Source organism: Curcuma longa, chromosome 20, assembly GCF_044706935.1.
Source record: "Curcuma longa cultivar G26 ecotype Majalengka, Jawa Barat chromosome 20, ITB_CL_G26_1.1, whole genome shotgun sequence".
NCBI lineage: Eukaryota > Viridiplantae > Streptophyta > Magnoliopsida > Zingiberales > Zingiberaceae > Curcuma > Curcuma longa.
In genome coordinates this window covers 12983787-13010099 of record NC_133880.1, presented here as the reverse complement: position 1 = coordinate 13010099, position 26313 = coordinate 12983787, and the positions used below count along the sequence as shown (strand labels likewise).

General features: G+C 36.4%; 1 protein-coding gene and 1 pseudogene across 4 annotated transcripts; both read left to right on the top strand.

Annotated features, from left to right (window-relative positions):
• Positions 1-2681: 2681 nt before the first annotated feature.
• On the top strand, positions 2682-24263 carry LOC141813813 (uncharacterized). 4 transcript variants are annotated; one of them, XR_012600407.1, is made up of 7 exons: positions 2682-3354; positions 3503-3969; positions 14025-14215; positions 14641-14707; positions 14776-14810; positions 23713-23791; positions 24096-24112. XR_012600407.1 is itself a non-coding variant. In XM_074701799.1 (6 exons), exons 1-6 carry the CDS (start codon positions 2682-2684, stop codon positions 24181-24183), a joined length of 1521 nt encoding a protein of 506 aa, XP_074557900.1. In that variant the 3' UTR covers positions 24184-24263. The 4 variants fall into 4 exon arrangements, 3 of the variants coding, with proteins under 3 accessions (XP_074557900.1, XP_074557902.1, XP_074557901.1); XM_074701799.1 differs by lacking the exon at positions 23713-23791 and having other exon boundaries at positions 24096-24263; XM_074701801.1 differs by lacking the exon at positions 24096-24112 and having other exon boundaries at positions 23713-24060.
• LOC141813476 (uncharacterized) lies at positions 19193-20306 on the top strand (annotated as a pseudogene).
• Positions 24264-26313: the final 2050 nt, after the last annotated feature.

Sequence of the window (26313 nt, the reverse complement as noted above, 5' to 3'; positions counted from 1 at the left end):
AGCCAAACTTAAGACTATTAGTTTGGATTTTGAGCTAATGGATACAGATTTTTGATTTGCAAATCAAATTTGTTAGAGATCTATAAATTGATCTCTATGAATGAGATTTAACGAATTGAAAAACCTAAGAGTTAGACTTTTCCTCTTCTCCTCTCTTCTTTTTGTCACCATCTACTTCCTCTCTTCTTCTTGTCACCGCCACCTTTGGTGGTGTCATTGTTGTCCAAGAGGGGCCAACCACCGGCTAGCCATTGGCTTCTCTTCTTCTACTGGCCATCCACCTCTCAGAGTAGAGTGGATGTCGGTCATAATCGACATCACACCAAGGAGTCATCGAACAATGGGTGTTTCCAACAGTGATTTTTCCTCCTCCCTTGGCTATTATTCCGATGAGTAATTGTTATTTCCGGAACTATAACATCATTAGGCCTATTGTCCCTTATTGACAGCAAGCTATCGGACCTTCAAACGATGACTTAGTCACCTCCGTTCAGTTCGATTCATATCGTCGAGTTGCTTTGAGTTACCATATATTGAATCGAACTATGGATTCTCTCTTAGATCATTTTGTCTCCTTCCTTCCACTAGTATTGAAATGGAGATACACACGTGACTTGGTGAAGTCGTTTCGTGAAGATTTCAGCGTAGATACAAGTAGAGGCAACTTTTCTGAAAGTTACTGTTATGTCGTTTCTGTTTCACATCATCCAACATATACAATTTATTTACGCCGTCTTTTCTATGATTATGTATGCACACGTGTGTATCCTCATATAATTTTTGATGTGCGTGCTATAATAATTTAGATTATTATGTTTTCGTTGTTTGTTTATTGAAATAAAAATTTTAAAATGCACATAGAGAAACTCAACACTTCGTCTTCCATGAGGTTTTACCTTCAAGACCACAATTAACTTTAATCTACTAAGACTATTTTTTGTTAAGAGGCCTTACCTTTGAGTCTTTTTTATTGAGAAGCCTTGCCTTTAAATCTTTCATGTCTATCTAATAACTAATAAATCTTGACTTACCAAAATTTTCATTTACTAAGCATGTCATTAACCTTAATTTGTTAGGACTTTCACATGCTAATCTAATTAATTTTAACTAATTGAAACTTTCACTTGCTAAGTACACAGTTAACCTTGATTTGTGATTTTTTACTTTCTAAATATTTGGTTAACCTTGATATGCTTGATATTTCATCAACCAAGTATCAAATCAATGATATGCTTGAACTTCCTTAGTTGTCAACACTTGTTAGACTTTTTTTTTTCAATAATTATTGAACTTCTTCAATGCTAACATTAAACTTTTTGAATGCCACGGATGCAACACCTATTGAACTTCTTTAATTTTCAAGTATATGGTCGACTTTGACCAACTTGTCAAATCATATTAACTAAATATCAAAACCACTAGGTCAATTTTAACTACTTGGATGTGATTATATCAATAATCTTCTCAATAATTTAATCCCAAATATCAATTTCTTAGTTGAGCTCAACCAACTAGAGCAGCACGATTATATTAATATTTTTATTTGATATTTGACAACCTATTTAAATTAATTTGATTCATTTTTAAATTAATTAATTTAGATAAAATGAAGGTTCTTAACTCCTTTTATTTTTCTCCCAATACATCAAACATACCAATTGTTAAACCAATTAGGTTTAGGTGGGATTCACATAGTTATCAAAATTCAACCTTAAATTTTATTGATATCAAATGTTGGAATACAGGCAAAATTCAACCTTGAATTTACCTTCCCCTTTATCTTTCACAAAGTTGGAATCCTTATACCATGTGTAAAACCATAGATCAAATTGATCATGCAACTTAGATTTAACATAGGATCTACATATAGATATAAAAAATTTGGCTTAGATTTTCTCTTTACCAAATGTTTGAACATAGACAAAGTTCAACCTTGATTTTGCTTTCTTATTACTTTAACAAATTAAGGTGACAAGGACTTCTTCATTTTGTGTACACTGCATAAATCAAATAGGGATTCTAAGCTTGTGGTGATGTCAAAAAGATAGAGAGGATCTAGCTTGTAAAAGTACAAGAGGAACATTTTTTCCCAACCATGAGTATTTGTTTGATATTATCATTTGGAGAAAAATCGGCTTTGTTTTCCTCGTAAAGATGATAAATTTGAGAATATACATATACAAAAAGATACAAAAGGTGGAAGGAAGGGAGGATAAAAAAAACCTTCGAGTTGTCCATAAACTAATTTTTTATAATTATCAAATTGTTAATTACTTTTATGTTTATTTTTAAACGAATAAATTACAAAAATGGATGCTTCAATTTATCTTTTGAATGTTTTCCCTTTTTTCTAGACAAAGAAAACAAGAAATAAAAATTCAATTTTTTAAACTGATACCTCATTTTTAATTTATCATTCCACTTAACTTTTAAGAAGTCAAACCTTTAATTTTTGATCAACTTTGGTCAAAAAATACCTTCTTTTCTTTTTCTTTTCTTCTTCAATTCTAAATCATTCGTTGCAAGTGTGACAAACAAATAATATATTAAACAGGGAGGAAAATATAAATTTAGTAAAGTATGAAGAGCAACTTGTAAATATTAACCGCTTAGGCCAATTTGCCCCTCAAGGAAAGGGCTCTAAAGGTATTCCAATGCGTCCACGGCTTCCCCTGGTAGCCATGTCTGAATCAGACAGCATAATCTGTGCGTGGATCGTGGAGTTCCTCCTCCGCCAGTCCGACGCTGACAAGCTCACCACGGAGGCCTTCCGCACACTCCCCCTGCCTTCTCCTTCCCCCTTCCGCCTGCGTCTCGCTGCCCTCCTCCGCCGCCTCGCTTCCGACCTTTCCCTCGGCTTCCCCGCCCTCCACCAGCTTCAGGTCATCCTTGAAGACACCTCCGCCGCGTCTTCTTCTTTCTACGGCTCCCTCGTCGAAGCATACCGTGCCGTCTCCTTCGACTGCCTCGCCGAAGCCCTGTCTTCCTCCGACCGGACCCTCGCGGTCGTCGTCGTTACTCTGTGTTCCAGGGTGGCCGAGATCGAACGGGATCGATCTGACGTGTTGGCGTCTCTGCCTCTCAGGCAGTTGCTGGAGGATGTAGAGGCGGCGGCGGCGTCTGGTAGCGGCTCTCTCCTTCTTGAGAAGAACACAAAAAATGAAGCATCGGATGCCATTAGGGCTTGTCTGAATGCTGTGTTGAATGACAGTGGGCCTTCCTTCCTTGAGAAAGAGGCCCTTGATAAGAATGCCACTACATCAGGAGAAGTCTGTGTCGAGGACAAGGGTGATCAGCCAGATGTTAAGATAATTGACGTTAACAATGGTGGCAGAGAGCTAGAATCTGCATCGAGTATGTTACCTTACATGATTTGTCAACTTATTTTCGATAGAATTGTAATTCCTGTTTGCTTACTCTCCTTATATGCCGACAACATTTCCATCATTGAAGTTTTGGTAGGTTACAAACTTTACAAGCTTTTACATCTTGATTTATGCAGTGTACAAAGATGTGCAAAGCAATGTAGTCCAAATTAGCAAAAATATTCAAGTGACTACTCCAGAATACGGAGAAACGGTTGATGCTTTTAAATCAAGTTGTACAGATCTTCAGGCTGTAGTGGTCGATCCTCTTCAGTGTGCATTAACGAAAGCAGAGGAGGTATTGGTTAATAGATCAGTTGTGACGACCTTTGATGCTGAGGCAAATTCCATTCAATACCAGCAAAGTGTAAATAGACCTGCCTCTGGCATCGAAAAGGAAGCTGACAATGTTGAAACCAAGGGAACTAGTGATAACAAGGTGGAACAACTAAATGATGCCTTCAAATCGAACAAAGATCTGTTACCAGAGAAACAACTAGATGGGACTAAAAAGATGCTGGCAGATGCAGCAAGTAATGTTGGGATCAAAGCAACTAGAAAGCTACGTCTAATGGATAAAAATCCAACTGCTCATACTTACGAGGTTACTTGAATTTCCCAACAAAGATTCATGTTTCTCAGTTTTTCTTAGAGAATGTTATAGTATATAATTAGGCCATTTAGTTTAGTTTATTTCTTCTTTACAACCATTCCTTTTTCTTGTTGTTCCTCAGTTTGATTTGATCCACCAGATAAATTTTCATTTATTACTTTCTTTTGAATACATTGGTTATTGCAGTATAAAATTGCTGTTAGTTTTGTTCAAATTTATTCTTATTTCTATTCTCTTCTACTTCTTAGGAAATTTGTGAGATTAAAAATATAATTGAGACTTTCAATGTTTTCGTACTTAACAAATTTACTGGTTATATTCTATGGTATCAGTAAAGATAGAGTTGCTTCAATCACAACCTCTTTTCCTGGTTATACTTTCTTTCCATAGTTTTTGCAAGCGAAAAATTCTATATTTGCATTTTTGTAAACTTTGTTAACTGTTTTCTAACTCATTGAAAAATATGAAATGCATATTGTGGGATAATATGATTTTGTAACCATGTATGGGATGAAAATATTCTATAAATTATGAGATTGATTGTGTAACTAATTTCCATAGTTTTTTAGATAATTCTATTGGAGTTTTTAGGATTTTCATTAAAAGAGTCTATAAAAAGGTTAGGAACCTATATGTTAGACAAGTTAATACAATTTTCAACATGGTATTAGAGCCGAAACTTAGTGATTTGGTCTTAGTATTTGTTAGAGTATTTAGAGATAAATATATTTTTTTATAGAATAATTCTCCTAGAATAGGTCTCTATATTTGTGTATAAATAGGGGTTTATTTCTTGTAATAAAACAAAATTCCTTGTATTATTTTACATGGTATCAGAGCCCAATTAGGTTTAGGTTTTTTTTCTCCCTCCTTTGCCGCCACGCGTTGCGATGAATCTCATTTGAATCGCACCAAATCGCAGCGCCTTCCTCGTCGCGACGCAGATTAGCAGCGTGGCGCTAGCACTCTTCTCCGCCGCTTGAGCGCGAGCTCCCGCCGCCCGAACACGAGCGCCTTTCGCCGCCCGAAAGCGAGCAGCTTCCGGTGCCCTAACACAGCTTGTGCGTTCCTGGCCGACATCGTCAAACGCATCTCTTTGACACGGTACACATCTCTTCGCATCTCGGGATTTCGCATCTCTCTGCAGCTCCACGTCGGATTTAGCATCTCTCTGCCGCTTCGCGTCCAACGATGGGCCGAGGATTTCGAGCGACCTCAAGCTCGACGTGGAAGGAAGCCGCGTTTTGGTGGTCGAGGACATCGTCGATAGGAACCCCCGATACCAGAGGAGGCGACGCCGCTGTCAGAGCTGAGGTGTGCGATAAGAACCGGGGACCTCGAGTCGAGCTTGCCTCCTGATTCGACGTCAGAGCTAAGTCTGTGTCTGACGGCTGGGAAGAAGCTCCAGATTTGCGCGGTCTGGTAGAAGCTCCGGATCTACACGGTTTGGTGTGGCGAGCGTGGACGCGACGTAATGCGATTTGACAGGAACCTGCCTCTTTATCAACCTAATAAAAAAAGGCTAAGGTGCTGATTGTTTCATGGGCGATGCGACGCGATTTCTCTCTTCATGGCTACCTCCAGTACTCCGAAGTCGGATATCTCAATTTTTACCAACCACAACACTGCACCGCTCTTTTCTGAGCTATTGGATGGTAAGAATTATTCTTCTTGGAGCTCTCACATTGAACTTTGGCTTGTTGGACAGGGTTATGAGACACATCTCACCCAAATTGAAGAGGATATTCAAGTTGCCGATCGTCCTATGTGGAAAAAGGTTGACGCTCAGTTGTGTTGTATTATCCGAGCCACCATCCATCCATCCATCTCTTAGGGATGTCTTCCGCACTCACAAGACTTGCAAAGCTATTTGGACACAGACTCAATAACTTTTTACAAATACCTCTCGACGACTCTATCAAGTTTGTGAAGATCTCATAACCATTCTCAGTGCCCATCAGATTAAGGATTCTATGTCAACTTATCTGGGTTCGGTGTTTAGCCTTCTTTGTGACTTCAATGAACTGCTTCCACTTGCTGCCACTCCTGTTGCAGAGTTTGAAAATTGGAAGAAATTTTTTATATCTCTGGCTTTATATGGTTTGCCCACAGATTATTCTCATGTTCGTGATCAGATCCTGGGTAGCCCCACAGGGGCTACCATGGACAGTACCTGTGCGGCTCTCCTTCGTATTCCTGCCAAAGTCTTGACGGTGCCTCCTAGTCATGTTGACTCATCAGCTTTGATCTTTCGAAACAACAACAAACCTCCAACTCGTAAGGGTGGTAAAGGACGCTCTTGGTGTGATCATTGCCATCGACCAGGGCACACGATTGATAAATGTTAGAGTCTACATGGTCGACCTCCCCGTGCTGGGCAGATCGTCTAGAGCTCTGTCGCTCCTTCAGCTTCCACTTCACAGTTGCCATCAGATCCGACCCCACCGCTTTCCTATGACAACTTTCTAAAATGGTATGAGGATCGAAAGACTTCTGATTCCCCTGCTGCCGTTGCACTCACTGGTAATTCCTTTGTTGACATATCTCGCTCTTCGAGTCCTTAGATTCTTGATTCCGGGGCTACCGATCATATCACTAGTAATAAATCTCTTTTTTTCTTCTCTCTCTACTTTTGGTTATTTACTCTTTGTCATCATGTCAAATGGTTCTCAAACTTAGTCTCAGGGTGTTGGTATTGTTCATCCTTCTCCGTCTCTTTCTATTCATAATGTTTTTTATGTTCTCGGTGCTCCTTTTAATTTATTATCAATTGGTCAGCTTACTCAGTCTCTTAATTGTGTCATCTCATTTACTAAATCTTCTATTTCCTTATAGGACCGGAGTTCGGGTAGGATGATTGGCTTCAGATGTGAGTCTCATGACCTATATCGGCTTCAATAGTCCTCTCTTGTTGGTTCGACGACGGCATCTCCCCTTCTTATTCATGCTCAGTTGGGACATCCTAGTCTTAATAAGTTGAAACAACTGCATCCTAGTCTTTCTCACTTAGAATCTTTGTCTTATGAGTCATGTCAATTAGGAAAGTATGTTCGTAGTTTTTTTTGTCCTCGCACTGTGAGTCGGGCTATGCCCCCTTTTGCTTTAGTTCATTCCGATATTTGAGGACCAAGTCGTGTTTCTTCTACATTGGGGTCACGATATTTTGTTATCTTTATAGATGATTTTTTCCGTTGTACTTGGTTATATCTAATGAAGGGGCGTTTGGAGTTTTCTCTTTTTCAATCTTTCTTCTATAAAATTAAAACTCAATTTGATATTTCTCTTCGAATCTTGTAGAGTGATAATGTACGTGAGTATCTATCTACTCCATTTCAGACCTTCTTGACATCTCATGGTGTGTTGCATCGGACGTCTTGTTCTCATTCCTCTCAACAGAATGGAGTTGCTGAATACAAGAATCGTCATCTTCTTGAGACCACTCGGACTCTTCTTCTCCATACTCATGTTCCTCTTCAGCTTTGAGGTGACGCTGTACTTACTGCATGCTATCTCATCAATCGCATGCTTTCCTCCATTCTACAAGGTCAAATACCTCATCATATTCTTTATTCTCGTCAGTCTCTTCATCCTTTACCACCTAAGGTCTTTGGTTCTATATGTTTTGCTCATGCTCTCGATCCTGGCATTGACAAACTCTCTCCTCGGTCTCATAAATGTGTTTTCCTTGGGTACCGACGGTTTCAGAAAGGGTACAAGTGTTATTCCTCTATTCTCCGTCGGTACTTCATCTCTTTTGATGTCACGTTCTTTGATTTGGTTTCATTTTTTGGGCCCAATGGATCTTCGTCCGAGTTTTCTCCTTCTACGCCTACACCAATGACTATCTTTTATCCTCTGGAGGAGTCTCTGTCACCTTCGGAGACATCTCCTCAATTGCAGGTTTATTGGCGTCGTCCTCGTCCTGCTTTGCCGCTGCCCATCAGATGATGTCATGGACACATCTTTGGAGTCAAGTCTTTTGCCTCGTCCTCCGGTCCCATCTTCTAAGTCTGATATTCCCATTGCACTTCGGAAAGATATGCACTCCACTCGTAATCCTTCTCCTCATTATGTTTCTTTGAGTTATCATCGTATTTCTCCTTCCTATTTTTCTTGTCTTTCCTCCTTGTCGTCTGTTTCTCTTTCGAAGACTGTAGGTGATGCCTTTGTCCATCCAGGATGGAAACAGACTATGCTCGATAAAATGTGTGCCTTACAGAGAAGTGGGACTTGGGATCTCGTTCCTCTACCACCAGGGAAGTTAATTGTCGGTTGTCGATGAGTATATACAGTGAAAGTTGGTCTAGATGGAAAGGTTGTCCGACTTAAGGCTCGCCTCGTTGCTAAAGGTTATACTCAGATCTTCGGATTGGATTATGGGGATACTTTTTCTCCTGTTGTCAAGATGTCCTTCGTGCTCATATTCTCGCCCATTGCTGCGATTCGACATTGACCTCTTTATCAGTTGGACATCAAAAATGCTTTTTTACATGGTGACCTGTTCGAGGAAGTCTACATGGAGCAACCTCTGTGTTTTGTTGCTCAGGGGGAGTCTTTTGGTCTTGTATGTCGCTTGCGAAAATTTTTATATGGCCTCAAGCAGTCTCCTAGAGCATGGTTCGATAGATTTAGTACTGTAATTCAACAGTTTGACATGACTCGGAGTGAGACTGACCATTCTGTCTTTTATCGTCACTCATTTACTGGTTGCATCTACTTAGTAGTTTATGTTAATGATATTGTTATCACAGGTAGTGATAATTTCGGGATTTTATAGGTGAAACATCTTTTCAAACATTTTCAGACAAAAGATCTCGGCAAATTCAAATAATTTTTGGAGATAGAAGTAGCACAGTCTAAAGATAGGATTATCATATCCCAAAGGAAGTATGCAATGAATATTCTAGAAGAAACAGATATGTTAAATTCAAAGACAGTCGACACCCCTATGGATTCTAATATCAAGCTCATGCCAAATCAGGGGGAGCCCCTTCCAGATCCTGAACGATATAGACGATTAGCAGGGAGACTAAGCTACTTTATTGTTATTCATTCGAATATCTCTTTTGCAGTAAGTGTAGTAAGTCAGTTTCTCAACTCTCCATGCAAGGAACATTGAGATGCTGTGACACGCATTATCCGATATATCAGAGGCGCTCTAGGAAAGGGTCTGTTGTATGGAGACAAAGGACATACTCGAGTCGTAGGCTATTCTGATGCAGCTTGGGTAAAATCTCCCATTGATAGGAAATTTACTTTTGATTTTTGTATATTTGTCGAAGATAATCTTATTTATTGGAAAAACAAAAAAGCAGAATGTTGTGGCAAGATCCAGCGCAGAGGCAGAATATCGAACTATGGTCATAGCCAGTCAAAAGCTTATATGACTCAAACAGTTGCTTCAAGAGCTAAGATTTGGAGAGGTTACACAAATGTCACTTATATGTGACAATCAAGCCACTATGCATATCGCCTCGAATCCAATTTTTTATGAGAGGACAAAACATATTGAAGTCGACTGTTACTTTGTCAGAGAAAAAGTCATATCTGGTGAAATATCTAATAGTTTTGTTAACTCACATGATCAACTAGCAGATATATTCACCAAGTCTTTGAGAGATCCTTGAATTGACTGCATATGTAATAAGCTAGGTACATATGATTTATATTCTCCAGTTTGAGGGGGAGTGTTAGAATATTTAGGGATAAATGTATTTTTTTATAGAATAATTCTCCTAAAATAGGTCTTTGTATTTGTGTATAAATAGGGACTTGTTTCTTGTAATAAAACCAGATTCCTTGTATTATTTTACAGTATTAATTATCCTTTCGTTCACCATCATGCTCAAACTTCAACATTGCCCTTATCCAAATGGCGTTCACACTTTGATCTATGGTTTAGTTCCTTATATCTTTCATCACCTCTCTTTATTGTGCTTTCCTTCTCCCTTTATTCTTTCCTTACAAATAAAAAGTTAACTTTTTTCTTTTTTTTTTCTTTCTTTCGTATTCTATATCTTATCCTTTTTTTAAATTTTTATCTTTGTGTTCTTAATCTTATTTTGCTTTACCCTTATACTTCTTGATTTTTGCCTATATCTTTCTATTATTATTCCCTTGACTTATTTATCCGCTTTCCTACCCTCCTCTTGTTTTATATCATTATCTATATTTTTTAAACATTTATCTTGTTCTCTTTTGTTTTAATTGTTTCCTTGTCCTTCGTCCTTGTCCTCTTGTTATTCTTATTCTCATCCTTTGCAATTTTTCTCTTATACTTTTATTTAAATCAAATTTTTATAGTTAACTTCTTTTATTTTTTTTTATTTTCTTCTTTGTGCTCCTTTATCTTCTTTATCTCAAACAAAACATATTTTTGTTATTGTTCTTTTTCTTCTTTAACTCAATCTTTGTATTTGATTTTCTTATTATTAGTGTTTATTTTTAAATTCTTTCTCTCCTTATCATCATAAATCGTCTCCTCCACTACATCTTTCGCACATCTACCATCACCTCCAACATTTACTGTTTTGTTCCACCACCATTATTAATTCCCTATTCTCATCCATTCTTAGTTTTCAGTTTCCTTCTACCAACTCTTGGTCTTCATGGCCCATTTTTTCCTATTTCCTTTTACTAGCTTAATAGCTGGATTCATTTCTCTAGTATCCATCATTGGTGATTTATCTTGCTAGGCGTTCATTGTCAATTTTCCCATATCCCTTTTACCAACCTTTATAGTTGGATTTCTCCCTTGTGTTTAACCTTTATTGCTGATTTTTTCCTTTTACTAGCCTTCATGGCTAGATTTCTTTTACCAACGTTCATAGTTTGTTTTTTTCCCCTTTTTCTTGACCTTTACTGCCAATTTTTCCTTTTCCTAGCCTTCATAGATGGATTTCTTTTGCTCGTCTTTATGTTTAGATTTTCCCTTTTGCTCAACCTTCATTATCAATTTTGCCTTTTTTACTAGCCTTCCTTCATAGCTAGATTCTTTTACCAGCCTTTATACCTTGAATTTTCATTGTTGCTTGACCTTCATTGCCAATTTTTCTTTGTTACTAATCTTCATAATTGGGTTCTTTTTATCAGCCTTTATATTAGGATTTTTCCCTACTTGGCCTTCATTATGGATTTTTTTTCACGTTCCTTTTACTAGGCTATATAACTGGATTTTTCACTGTAGATTGATCTTTATTGCTGATTTTTCTATATTGTCAGCCTTTGTACCTGGATTTCTTTTCTTAGCCTTAATAGTTGGATTTCTTTTTTATCAGCCTTCATAGCTGGATTCTTTTACTATTGATCAATCTTCATTATGATTTTTCCTTGTTACTAGCCTTCGTAACTAGATTTCTTTTACCAACCTTAATAGCAACCTTCATAGTTGTATTTTTTGCTATTGCACAGCCTTTATTGCCAATTTCTCTCTCTCACCAACTTTTCTATGATATCTTGAAATTCGATTATTGGAGAACACAAGACTCGTACAACTGAATCAGAAATGATAATTGATTGATCTTGTGAGGAGTTGACTCAACTCAGTCAATTGAACTTATTCTGAAACTTTTGAAATTAGACTGTATTAGTCAAGTTTCAAGTTATTCACCCTTCAACACTTAGACAAGATTCCAAAAGTGATAAATCTTATTATTTCTCGATTCTTGAATATTGTTGGTGTAATATTCTATATTTAAGGGGAGAATCATATTTTAGAGGGGAGATACTTCCTTTAGAGGGAGAATTGCTTCTTTAAGGTGGCAAAAATTTTCTTAAGGAGAAGCATATAACAAGGACAGATAATCTGCCTTGAGGGGATTAATTGTGTTTGGTATAAAGAAAATTTCAATTCTTAATTTGGTATCACCTATAATTGGTTTATCTTGCTTTGGTAAAAATGTTTGGTAGGATGGTTCCAACTTGAGTTTTTGATCTATATCAAATAGTTGGTTTCAAGAAATTCATTTTGGATTGAACTATGTTTTTATCATTTGGTATCACAAATGGTAACCTTTTTTAATATTTGTCCATACAACAACTGTTATTGTGATCAATATTTAAGGTTTTACTTTGAATATCAAAGCTAACAAAATCTTCCTTTTTCATCAAGATGTGAGTTTGGCTTTGGTGGTGTTAAGGACAACAGGAGACAAAAATCACGATGAACAAAAGATGGATTTGGATGTATTGAGAAAAGAAACATAAGGGTCATCCAAAGATGCTAGAAAAGACAATAGGACATGTCTCTGCTTCAGCACAATATTTAACAATAATTTATGAAATTTTTTATTAATTTGCTAATGGTTTTGATTTCCTTCGGCTTAGTTTTCATCAAGGATGCATAAGCATGCAAGATCAACACTACCCTTGCACCCTTTCTTTCATGTTTCAAAATAATTAGTGGTAAAACAAGACCTACCATGGAGCCTTCATATAGCTCTCACCAATGAGACTATTGTAATAAAAAGTATGCAATTAGCATAACTCACAATCCAACATAATATGATCAAACTAAGCATATTGAAATGGCACGCACTTCATCAAGGAGAGAATGGGTTAATTTATACCTCTTACATATCTACACATGAATAATTACAGATATAGTTGCTAAAGATTATATCTCAGTGTTTCAAGCTTGCGGAGGAGTGTAGGAAGATATTATTTTGTAACCATATATATGCTGAAACTATTCCATAAATTATATGATATGATAGTGTAGCTAATTTCCATAAAATTCTGATTAGTTTTTTTAGATAAGTCTATCTAGAAAAGTCTATTAAAACTTTTAGGGTTTTTATTTGAAAACACTATTAATTTATGAAGAACAAGTCATGTTATCAATCTATAAAAAGGAGTACGATACCATGTAGTATAAGTTTCGAGTTAATACAATTTTCAACACATATTATACCTCATATAAGTGTAGGTAATTTTATTACAATAGTCTCATTGGTGAATACACCATGAGACATGAAAGATGAAACAACTGTTCTTTGAGTCTGCATGGTACAAGTGAATATAGCTTAAATAAGAATGGTAAAATAGATGAGTAAAATTTCAAGAAGGGAAAATGAAAAAAAAAGGAGTATTTATGTTTGCTCCAATAGATGAAATGGGAGAATTTAAATGGCTAGGTAGATGGAACAAAACCCTATTTGTCATATTTAAAAATGCTCAAAAGATCAGATATTAGAATCAAATAGTGATATAGCTTACTTAAAGCTCAATTATGGGATAAGATCTGTGTAATCGATCTCAAATAGTTTTGACTTATGACTTCCTGTTTGATTGTTTGCCTGCTTATTTGTTTATTATTGTTGTTGGTCTTGTGAACTTAACATTTTTGCTATTCAGTTGATGCATCATTGTTTTTAGGTGGGTGGCTAAAGTTATTCTGTAATTTGAAGAAGCGGAAACCATTAAAAATAAAAAGGAAGTTGTGTCTTATTCAGAACATTGTCTTTGATGAGTTGATCATTAAGCCTGTTTCTCCCAACTATTTAGGGTCAGTCCTTTCGGAACTGATCTGCCCTGTCTATTTCCAGTGCCTTTGTAGGTCCCTATGTTTCTTTTATCTAAACATCAAAAGAATTCTTTGCTCTTGTTGGGTTCTGGTGCTGAAAACTTTAGCTTTCCTATTATTCTGTTGATTCATCACTACTTGTGGTCATGAATGAATTGTTTTATCAATTGTGAGTTTTATAAATACCAGAGAGTAAGGTAGGATAATCTATTAGGCAGTGGAGAGGACGTAGATACTAAAGGTTTCCTTGGAGTGGTTGGATGCCAACTAAAGTGAACTAAGAAACCTATGCAGTATTACCTATGCAGTATTATTTCTAAGGATCACGTTTCTGTTGGTGGATGAGGTTTACTTTCATGGAGATGTGTGGTAATAGGTAATAGGTTGTCTTGGTCATCACATAACATTCATATGCATACTACATGATTACGAAGCAGTTACTTCATTGCATTGAACTCACTTGTGGGGAAGGTGTGGATGCTATATTATAATTATCAGAGTAGTAATTTGTTTCTCTGTGCAGTGGGGAGACGAATCAATTGAGTCTACATCTGAGACATCTGAAACTTCATCAAAGAAAATATGCTTACCTAGCCCAAGATGCACGAAGCCTTCTCCTTTGACTTTGATGGAAAAAATGAACTGCGGTGATAAAAGGCGGAAAAAAAGATGGAGTCAGCTGGAAGAAGATACATTGAGAAATGCTGTAGCAAGGTAGGTACTTTTTTACTTGATAAACATCAACGTGTGTGCTAGTGGATCATATAAACATATAATTGTTAATGTAATATCCTCATAATAGATAGCTCTTTCTTTTTTAAAAGCCAACCAGAGTTGTAATTGTCGTATAAATGAAAACTAAAGAAAATTCATAATGAAATCTTAATTGAAAGATTTGGATGTTAATACAGCCTCACACATAGTTAATGACGGGATTCAGATCCATATAGCCAATCCAGATATTTGGGATTTATTGTTGGTAGGTATTTTTCTTACATATTTGTAGGAAATTGGATGTGCTTATATATCAGATAATATGCTGCTATTATTTACCCTTTCTGTTATTATTAATCTTAATTTAGTATTTCTTGAACGACACTGATAACTGCATCTATGGTTTCTCTTTCACTGAATGATAGGTTTGGAAAAGGTAACTGGAAGATGATATTGACGACTTACACGGATATACTTGGCGATAGAACAGGGGTATCTATTTTATACTTCAACATACTGTTCCCTTTGTACATTATAACAATTAGCTGATCTTCAAACAGGTTGATTTGAAAGACAAGTGGAGAAACATGACAAGGTACTAGTCCTTTTAATCCATTTTTAATGTATTATGTTGGTAAAAGATAGGGGAGGTTAGCAATGTAGAGTCAACAACTTGGAGTCTCTTTTATGGAAAAGCTTCACTACTTGTTCCTTGTAAATTTGCTGATTTTATTAGGAAATTTTATTTATATAATCCCTATATTGTTAAGTGGTGTTGCAAATCCGCAAGTGCATAGTTGTCATCTAGCAATAAAAATATCAACATCAGGGATTGTGAAATCGAGTACTAGTTTGTATGTAAAGTAGTTTATCTAAATGTATCAAAATCGAGAGAATAGTATGTGAAGAAAATAAACTAAGAAAGCAAAAGAGAATTTATAGGGAAAATCAATTATTGAAAGCAATTCCAGGATTTCAATTTCATCGCGATGACCGTTGACACTCTAAATGTAATTCACTCCTTTATCTTTGTATTTAATATGCATGAAGGTGATCTATCCCAAGGTATCCGATACTTTCTCTTAGACAATATTGGTGTATCTACTCAAACACGGTGCTTACTTTTAATGTAGCTTTACTAAAACAATCGCTTTCTTAGAGAGACACCTGTCACGATGCCTCATGATTCTTTAGGTGCTATCCTATACTTCGTAATGTCAAATTAGGGTAGACCCATTAAGCTTTGTGATAGCTAATAGTGCTCTTGAGAGATTTTGGACTATTTTCATCAGCAAACTCTCAAATTCGATATTTATAAATAGAAGAATTAGGTTTACCTTTTGGTCCTTCCCCTTGTCCTGTGATATGTTAACGCATGCTAGCACTGATAACATGTATGCATAATAAACCCGAATCATGAATCAAACATGTCATGCGATAAAAGAGTTAAATTAATAAAACAAGTGTCAATAATGTATCGGGCTACTTCCTAATTCTATAATTAGTAAAACTATATGGAGATGGAGATATAAGCCAAAGATATAATGAATATCATTCTATAACTCCTATCAAAGAGAAAAGAGAGAGAAAACTTAGTCATGGAAGTCGTAGTCGTCTTCGGCAGATCTCTAAGCTCCTCGATCGACGAAATCCTTGCGGCTCCTTGGAAATGACTCTCTCTTAGGGTTCTCTATTACGGGGAAACCCCTTCATCCTCAAACATGAGCCACCTTGGTCTTTTTATAGCCTCAAAGCCTTCCAAATATGTTATGACTTTCTTAAAAAGTCAGGGAGTTGCCACCGGACCATAGTTGTGTTGGGAAGCATAACCTGGTCGTGTTGGGAAGCATGGCTTGATCCTGAGAAGTTGGCCGAATATGGTAGTGTCAGGGGACATGGCTAGTCCATGCTCGGTTCTGGAAAATCCTCTTTCGTTGACAATAAGAAGCACGACTATGTCATGGGACTAGATCTGTCTGTGTACGGTGTTGAAAGTCCAATCGATTCTCCGTTGCTCGCCAAACTCCATAGGTGATGCACACCCGTATTAAGGGACATGGCGAGATCGTGCACCATGCTGGAATGAAGTTAAGTTACGTATTCATATCCTGTTAATAAAAAGACACAAAGAGCAGTTCTCCGAACTAAAAAGGTAAAAATAATGCAAAAGAGTTGAAAGTATATAAAATATGCTCATATAATAAAACGAAATGCATATTAAATAATACCAAAACATATGTATGAAACACACATTAAATAACCCCACACTTAAATTTTTATTTGTCTTTAAGCAAAACTTATAAGCTAAACTATAAAGTGACTCGACTCTAAAGCTTCCATTAACAATCCTAGTTATTTCATCATCCCATTGTGTTCCTAAAGTCTCCGGTGCAAGAGACACTTACCTACCTCACGCAAGGATCATCCCCTGATACTTTGCATTGTCTACATAAAGTCTCAAAGGAGCACTCGATGCCAAAAGAAGTTAATAGGTATTTTTCAGTAATCTCGGGATCTCAAAGAGATACTATATTGCTTCAACTCATCAAAATATTTTTTTTAATATCACAATTTTCAAAATAGTTTTTTTTTCCTTTTCCTATGATATTATCAACTAAAAAAATGTAATGGGGTCACTTAGAAAATCAAAGTACTAGTCCAATATATGATTCATAACTATCCTCAGATATATGCACTCTCGAAATCAAGTATAAAGTTAAAGTAAGATACTAAATAAGTAGGCAACATTAAAATTATCTGACCCAACAATGCTCATGTCATGCTATCACAGATAGAAAAAATAAATTGCTAAAAATACGAGCATGCTTTTCACGAAAACATAAAGTTCATCATGTTAATGTTGTGCTATGAGGAACAAACAAACAGTGCATGATGATATAGTAGACATTATAATGCAACAAATAAAAATTATGATGATGCTAAACCCTAACTAAAACCCCTTAAACTTGAACTAAACATTACTCACAATGTATAAAAGGAATATTATGACAGAAAATTTATTGAGGAAGGAAAAAAAGGATTTGACCGTGAAAAATAGGATTTAAGAGGGTTTTATACTCCATGATCGTGTTGCTTGACATAGCCAGACTGTGTAACTCCCTGTTAGTTCACATGGCTGTGTTTCTCCACATGGCTAGGCCATGTTCTATTCTAGAATTTCCACCATGCCCGTGGCGATTACTGCAGACTAGCCAGGCAACTCTCCGGTCCTAAAAAAACAAAGAAACAAAAGAAAAACTCATAAAAAACAAGAAAGAAACTTGGGTTGCTTTCCAAGAAGTGTTTGTTTTAGGTCATAAGCTCGACTCCAATTAGTCTCAGTCTGGAGTGCTTTGTTCTTCCTCTTAATAGGCATGTTAATAAAATACCTCTTCAGTCTTTGTCCGTTTACTTTAAAAGATCCCGAAGTTTCACTCTATACATCTACTACTCCATATTGATACACCTTTTGAACGTTAAATAGTCCTGACCATCCCTACCAAGGTTTAAAATATCGAGCCGTGCCGAGGTTTCGGTCCCAGACTGGAACGATATAGTTTCGATATCGTATCGTACTGTACCGGTATAGTTTCGGTATTTTTAAAATATAAAATATATTAATTAAAATAAAAAATTTAATTTAAATATTTACAAATAAAAATAAAATATTTTTTAAAAAAGAATAAGATAATTTTATAGGTTTTAATAAAGCCTATTTAAATTATCCCCAATTATAGCTAGGAATTGATTATTAAATTTCAATTAAAGTCTAAATTAAAAATTGGAAAAAAATCGCGAGTCGAGTCGTGACTGCGGTGCCGCGCTCGCGCCCGCCCGCGCTGCTCGCGCCCGCGCTCGCGCGTGAAGGTGTCGTCGGGCCCGCGCAATGCCTCCGGTGGCGTCACCGGGCCGGGGTGACGCCTTCGGAGGCGTCGTCAAGGCCGCACGAAGCCTCCGGAGGCGTCGCCGTGGCCGCGCGACATCTCCCCGCCGGAATCGCTGGTGCTGGTGATGTGCCGGTGCCGGTGCATTGACGAAACGAGAAATTTCGGCCGTATCGCGCGATACGGCTTGAAATTTCAATCCTTGATCCCTACTTTAGTTTTCCGAGAAAAAGTCTTAACTTGGAATTGAAAAGCAGCACAAGGTCTCCTTCATAAAATTTTTTACGTATGATGTGCTTGTCATGCCAATGTTGGTTCACTCTTTGTATGACTTGGCATGTTCATAAGCATCAACCTTAATTCATTTAGCTTATGTAGTTGAAGCTTCCTCTTCTCTCCAATAGCTTTTAAATCGAAGTTTAACCGCTGAATTGCCAATATGCCTTGTGTTCTAGCTCAACTGGAAGATGACAGGATTTTCCATAAACTAATCGAAAAAGGGTCATACCTATGAGTCTTAAATACTATTCGGTATGCCCATAAAGCGTCATCCAACTTCAAAGACTAATCTTTTCTAGATGCGGACACGGTCTTCTCCAAGATGCTCTTGATCTCCCTATTTGAAATCTCCACCTGTCTACTAGTTTGAGAGTGATACGACATTACAATCTTGTGATTCACTCTATACTTCTTGAGTAGATTCTCGAATTGCCTTTTAATGAAGTGAGATCCTTCATTACTAATGCCTGTCCTAGGAAATATTATCTTCTTGAAAAGTTTGATAACCATCTTTGCATCATTGGTTGGGGATGGTATAACTTCTATCCACTTAGAAACATAATATATTGCCACCAAAATATAATTGTTATTATTGGATGATGGGAACAATCCCATGTAATCAATTCTTCAAACATCAAAAAGTTCAACTATTTGGTGGCATCTCATGTTTCTAAATATTTTTGATCTTCTGACAGTGATCACAAGCCAATACATACTCTCGAATATCCCTAAAAATGTAGGGCCAATAAAATCTAGCTTATAAAACCTTGGTTGTAGTCTTGTTCGCATTGGCGTGCCCCCTGTAGGATGAAGAATGGCAATGAATAGAGAACGTGTAGTTGGACACACTCAACTTATCAATGATTATTTCTCTGCAGAGCCGGTGTACACCGATGGCATTCTGACGACGATTCTGAATGAGAAAAGAGTTATTTTTGCTCATAGTCAATGATTTGAAAAATCATCCTAGTGGATATTTTAAATGGAGGAAAGATGCAACGAGGAGAAAAGACTTGTCGCCGTTTCAAAAATGCATAGTGGCTATTCGTCAATTGGCTTATGGAGGTTCCGCCGACCAATTGGATGAGTACCTGTAGATGGGTGAAACAACTGCCCTCGAATGCTTGTCAAACTTTTGTCAAAGTGTGATGCAAATATATGGAGGTGAGTATTTAAAAAAACCCAATGCAACTGACATTGCTCGTTTGCTTGAAATGCATGAACAAAGGTATGGTTTCCCTGGGATGTTAGGAAGTCTTGATTGCATGCGTTGGGTCTGGCAAAATTGTTCAGTTGCGTGGAGGGCATAGTACACACGAGGTGATCATGGTTATCCAACAATTGTGCTTGAGGCGGTCGCATCTGTCGATTTGTGGATATGACATGCCCTTTTTAAAGTTGCTGGGTCTCGTAATGACATTAATGTGTTTAATGAATCACCTATTTTTAATGACATCTTGAAAGGAAATTCATCGGAGGTTAATTTTATTGTGAATGGTACACAATATACAAAAGGGTACTGTCTAACAGATGGTATATATTCGGAATAGGCCGCTTTCGTCAAGAGTTTTTCCTGCCCCCAGAATCCGAAAAGAATGCAATTTAAGGAAAGACAAAAAGTTGCAAGAAAAGATATCGAGCGAGCATTTGGGGTGCTCCAAGCTCGTTGGACAATTATAAGAGGTCTAGGACGACATTGGTTCATGGAAAAATACAAAGAAATCATGTATACATGCATTATTTTATATAGCATGATTGTGGAAGACTAAGGTTATGCAATATCAAGTTGGAATTGCGAAGAACAAGATACTATCACAGTGAATCAGAGTTTAACTATCAAATTTGCTGAATACATTCAAAGAAATTCCGAGTTACGTGATATTCAAGTGCATCATCAGCTTCGTCACAATTTGGTAGAACACATTTGAGAAATATGTCGCCGTGATGAGTGAATAACTAATTTATTATCTGTAAAATATTTAGTTATTCAATTTCGAATTTATGAAATATTTATATTCGTGTGTTGTACCGAATATGATTTTTAATATAGTTTATCATATCTATGTTTTATTAACTTAATGTTATTTGTAATTATTATTTTCATATTGTGACGAGTGAAGGACTAATTTATCATCTATAAAATATTTAATTATTTCAATTTTGAATTTATGCAACATTGGTAAATATTTTGTTGATATAATATTTAATTATGAAATGTGGAAGTGAGAGATTGGATGGGTGGGACCCATAAATATTTGGTTTGTGGGATATTTCATTGTGAAAGTTGGGATATTTGAGAAATGAGATATTTGAGTGATGATATAGAGGTGGAGACCACAAATCTTTGATGGAAATATCCCTAACCATTGTGGATGCCCTAAGGAGGGGGCATTTGTTTTAGTTGTGCCTACAGTTTAGCTCAATTTTGAGATTTTGCATAGGCTTACGAGGGTGTATCGAGTAAAGGAGTGATCACCAACTCAATATAGTCAAATGGAGATGAACCTTAGTAACATGAGTGTTCAATTGATCATTTGAATGTGAGATTTTAGTGAACCAAAAGTTTAATTTGAGCAATAATCAACTAGAGTCTTGAACATCAGATAGACAATATAGTCGTTGGCTGCTCAATGGTCATTTGTTCCTAAACAGCCAACTAGTGGCAGACAAAATATGTTTCGTAAGAGTAGCATCTATATAGTACTTGAGGTTTCTTGAGCAAAAAAGTGTGCATGAAAATACGTGATATTGATCAAGTGCTACAACTCTCCAAGGGCTTGCAATCCAAGGTTTCAATCATCAAGTCCTTCGGTAATCTCTTTTATTTAGCTTGACATTTTATTTCTTTTTGATCGGTGAGCTACTTTGTAATCTTTTATTTAGCCTACAGTTTAGCTTGTGAAAAAGTGATTTTGGCAGTGACTCACCTCACCTGGCGAGTCATAGGTCATAAAATCGGAGCGGTCTCTCGAAACAAACATGTTATTGTTTTATTACATTTCTGCATAATATACTTGACACAATCAAACAGACTCACGAGCAGCCACACAAGAACTGATATTGAATTATCTTTGTTATCTGCGGGAAGGTTTTATTTTAGGGATTCAGCTATTCACACAATTTTACAGTTAGAGCAACATGTCTTCCTAGTGACATCTAGCTTTGATTGGTTAAAATCACATTTGAGTTGATATTACTAATACCACATGCATTTGTCTGTATTGAAGTCCATCAACTTATCAAACGAAAAGAGTAATGGGTTTCAGTAAGCTGTAGGTTTAACTTTATTGTGAATAAAAAAAGAGAAAAGCCAAGACCTTTTTTTTTCATGTCAGCTAACTTCATTCAGACCTACGCATGGTTATTGAAGCCTTGTCTTTCAGTTCCTTTACCATATATTTAAGGTTTTGTTCTTTTAATGCTAGTCAAATAAACTCTAATAAGGCAATATAAGTAGATTTCTTGAAAATAGGGTCCCCCATAGGCAGATAAATAACTAAGCTGATTGATTATCTCGAGTTTCTTAGGCATGCTTCTTTTATAAAGAATTTTTTTAGAAAAAGATCAAGAGAATCTGAAGATAATTAAAGGTTTTTTTTTCAAACCATCCACGATTCCCACAAAGGGAAATCCAACTCAACAAGATGAATATCAGGCACCATTTAGTGAACCTTTTTATTTATTTATTTTAAGGTGCTTAACTTGGACTCCTTGCAATGGTTGCAATTTCTTTGAGGATACATCTTGGTTTGAGTTACTCAGGGATGGAAAACAAAAACTCTACCCATAACCATTAATCCTTGTTTTAATGAGTAGACTGAGACACATGATTGGATCCAACTTAGAGGGTTGTGAAAATTTTGGAATTTTGCATGGAAGTCATTGAAGAGAAGACAATTCTCCTGGAAGGTCCTTGAGGCCGTATTACACTTAGGGGAAGAAAATAACTGGGGAAAGAAAGAAGTTAGGAAAATAAATTTATAGGAAAAATATAAAGAAATATTTTTGATAGTTTGCACTTCTTTGATGGAAAAGAAAGAAGTTTCCCTTCTTAGGTTTACCTTGGAGGTAAGGAAATAGAAAAGGAAACTTAAATTTTAATTATTTATCTATTAAAAGATAAATCGATTATGATTTTGAAAAGATATTAATTTTAACTCTTTTGGGTCAAATTAAACTGACATTCCACCTACGAAGCAGTTCTGTTCAGGTTCAAATAGGGGAAATAATTTTTGTTTTGTTTTTTCTTTCCACCTTCTATTTTTCATTAACCCTTTGGTTACTCTGAACGATGGAATGAAGAAAGAAAGGAATTCAAAGAGGAAAAAAATTTCTAGAAATACAACCCCACGTGAGGTGTCGCAGCTGCACGAGGCGACCTCATGGGGCCATTGCATGCGGCCTCGTGAGGCGATGTCGCATGGGGCGGTCGTCCGCAGTCGCTCAGGGTCGTCATCTGCGGTTGTGTTAGGAAATTTGACCGCATAGTTGGGAGTTGGGAGGAAGGAAATTGCTTTTTTACTTGATTTGGGTTAACGAAAACATGATAAAAAAATGATCTGCGGATGAATTCATTAATCCATCTGCCCATTAGGTAAATAGAAGAATGGAAAGCAATTCATCCTTCTTTTTTTTTACCAAGTAAATAGAGGACAAGTTTTTACTGTAATTTTATTCATAATTTTTATTTCTGTCCTCCCAAGTAAATAAGGCCTAAAGGAAATAGAGGGAAGAAGAAAATTTTTCACTATAATTTTTTTTTTTATAATTTTTATTTCTGTCCTCCCAAGTAAATAAGGCTTTAAAGGAAATAGAGGGAAGAGCTTAATGGAATATCTCCAATACCTTATTTCCTTTCACGTTTTCTTCCCTTTTAAGAAATATGACCTAAATTAACAAAATTTTCTGACAAGGTTCTCCTTTTTAGTCGAGAATATGTTTACTTCTTGCCATCTCATTGTTTTAATGACTACATATGTGAGGTCATGACACTTCAAGTAAAAAACATTTGTAAATCAACAGAACACTAATAGTTATTTAAAGGTGAATTTTCATATGTATCTCAGCATATTGTATGTATTCATAAACTGTTTCTTGAGCCCATTTAGATGTTCTGGCAAACCACATAGGTAGCAAAAAGTGGGAAATTTTGGAGAAAAACGAGCTGCTGTCTCATTTGTCTTAAAAAACCAAGAAAAAATATTCTTTGTTTTATAGTAGGGCAATTACCTTTCTTTTCTAGTAGTCATCATTTCCTCTTTCTCTCTATCTACACATTTTCGTTCAATTTTTCGTTTATTCAATTACTGCACTGGTGGATGTATTCTCCAATAGGTGAAACATTCAGCCGGGAGTCTATTGGATCTATGGTATGCTTCTCAAGGCATTTAAGCTCAACTTTATGGTGTCAAAGGTAGCATGCTTTATCTGATATCATTTAAATTAAACGCATCATATCCCAAGGACTCGCATCATATTCCACGGACTGGATCATATTAAAAAAAATAAATTACAATATGCGACCTTCTCTGTTATTCAATTACGTAACAAAATCCAATTGAACAAAAGTGAAAATGCAGTAACAGGGATCCCTAATACTTATTTTGTTGAACTTTTCTCAAGTCATTTGAGTTAATGTGCGATTCATTAGTTAATAAAGATCCTTTGTTGTTTCTTTTGCAAGCAAGGTTTGACATGTGATTTTGTCCTTTTGGCAGTAATTTTCTTTATCGTGATGACGAATGTGAATTTTCAGGAGCACCCAACAATGACGATTTTACTCCCTTGCAATCCACTTTAGCTTGATTTCCTATGTGTAACCACCCTTTTATCATCATTGCAATTCATAGTAGTATTTGCTGTGGCTCTAGGGTCTAATTGTCCAAGTGTGCTATGTATCTGTATGAGTACAATTATAATAGATGTGACATCCTGCTAATCTTTTGATTTAGATTGGATCTAAGTTGGGAAAATTGGCTAGAGAAAAATGAGTTGGGAAGCACTCAACCAAATTGAAATATAGGTTAGGCTTAATTTTGCCGAAGGAGCTTGCTCTAAGTGGGTCGAGGTTTGTTGAAGTGAAAGTAGATTATTCAAGGTGAAATGGGTATGAAATTGATTTATCTTTGGTATTGAAAAGGTTAGGGGAGTTTTGATGTAACAGTAAAGTTATCATCGTATAATCTAGATGTCATGGATTCAAGTTTCGAAAATAGTCTATTGCTAAACAAGCTAAGATGGTGTACAATAGATCGGGAGCTTCATACACCAGATTGTCTTTTATTAAAAGGGTTAGGGGATGAAATTTAGTTTAATAAAGAAGCTTAATTTTGCCAAAGTGGTAGGAGCTTGGTTCAAGTGGGTCGAAAGTGGGTTGAGGTTTGTTGATGTGCAAGTAGATCATTAAGGTGAAATGGGTATGAAATTGATTTGTCTTTAGTGTTGAAAGGGTCAAGGGTGAAATTAGCTATTAAAAAGGTGTGGAGAATGACGTGGGCCAATTATGCCAAAGTGGTAATAACTATTGTTATCACCTAAAAATTGTACATACCATCGCGTTCCCATATACAGCCATGACATTGTATTACTGAAGCTAATCCTCTCTAAAGAGAGGCTCTTTTCATTTAGTCTTGGCCCTGTTATTGACATTAGAATGACTGACTGTTTATCTGCTAGGGAAATATAGAAGAAGCCTAGGGGAACCCAAGCTAGTCCTTGTAACAGATCTCTTTTGTTGACTAAACTAGAAGGACATGTGTTGAGCTTTCTTTGTTGACTAAACTAGCAGGACATGTGTTGACCTTTCATTGGCCGAATTCAAGGTGCTTGTATTGATCATTCAATATTAATCATCATAATTCGCACGTACGTTTCATCTAGTGGTTCTTTAAGATTAGTAGGCAATTTGATCCATGTTAGCTCAAGCTTTCCTAGATGCAAAGCCTTTGAGGATTTAAGTGATAGATCCTCTCGTACTATGTCCAATTGCCCTCGCCTACCTAGTACTGATTTATTCTTGGTCACCCACAACATCATAATGGATGGAAGACCTCCAAGATTGATTAAGGAGCTTGAAGGGTCCTTGTAATTCGATATTGTTGGGAAACCAAAGATGCCAACGAGCTTCATACATGCTCAAAGCTATCTCCACGGTGTGATGCCACCCTTATACGGCAAACTCTTAAAGCATGGGCACCTCAAACAAGGTTGTCAAACTTGCGATTCCAGTGTCGACTCGGTTAGGGGTGCACAAACTCGTATCGTAAATTCGTATCGTAAACTCGTACGAGTTTACAGATAATCCAAAAAAGAATTATAAAATGTCAAATAATATATATTTGATCATAACTTCATAAGAACAATCACTATTTCACATATCTAATAAAAAAACATAAACATAGTTATCAACAACATATTTTCACATATAAAAAAAGACTAAACATGAAAATTTAACATGAAAAGATATGAAATTTTTAAAATTTATGTTTCAACATCAAGTTACAAAATGACAAATTTAAAATTTCATACAAAAATAGTCCAATAGATACACCAAATAAGCTTCCATTGTCCAAATTTGATAAAAGGAAACATCAAACAAATATTTTCTTTGTTTATCGAGTTTACCGAGTTTGACCGAGTTGACTCGCGAGTTTACCGAGTTGACTCGCGAGTTTACGAGTTTACAAGGGGGGCCCGATTTTAAGCTGATTCAACACGAAATTGAAATAATAGTTCGTAAACTCGTAAACTCGCTGAGTTGACTCGCGATTTTGACAACCTTGACCTCAAAGTCTAATCTCTTGTTCCTCGAGGGGCACCGTCTTCTTCCTTTAGGAGCACATCACTCTACAAAATAATGCAACGGACATTGAGTGAATGCTTGTAGGTTGCTTGAGAGGGTTGACACAACTAAGCAGAAAATGAAGCTCTACTTAA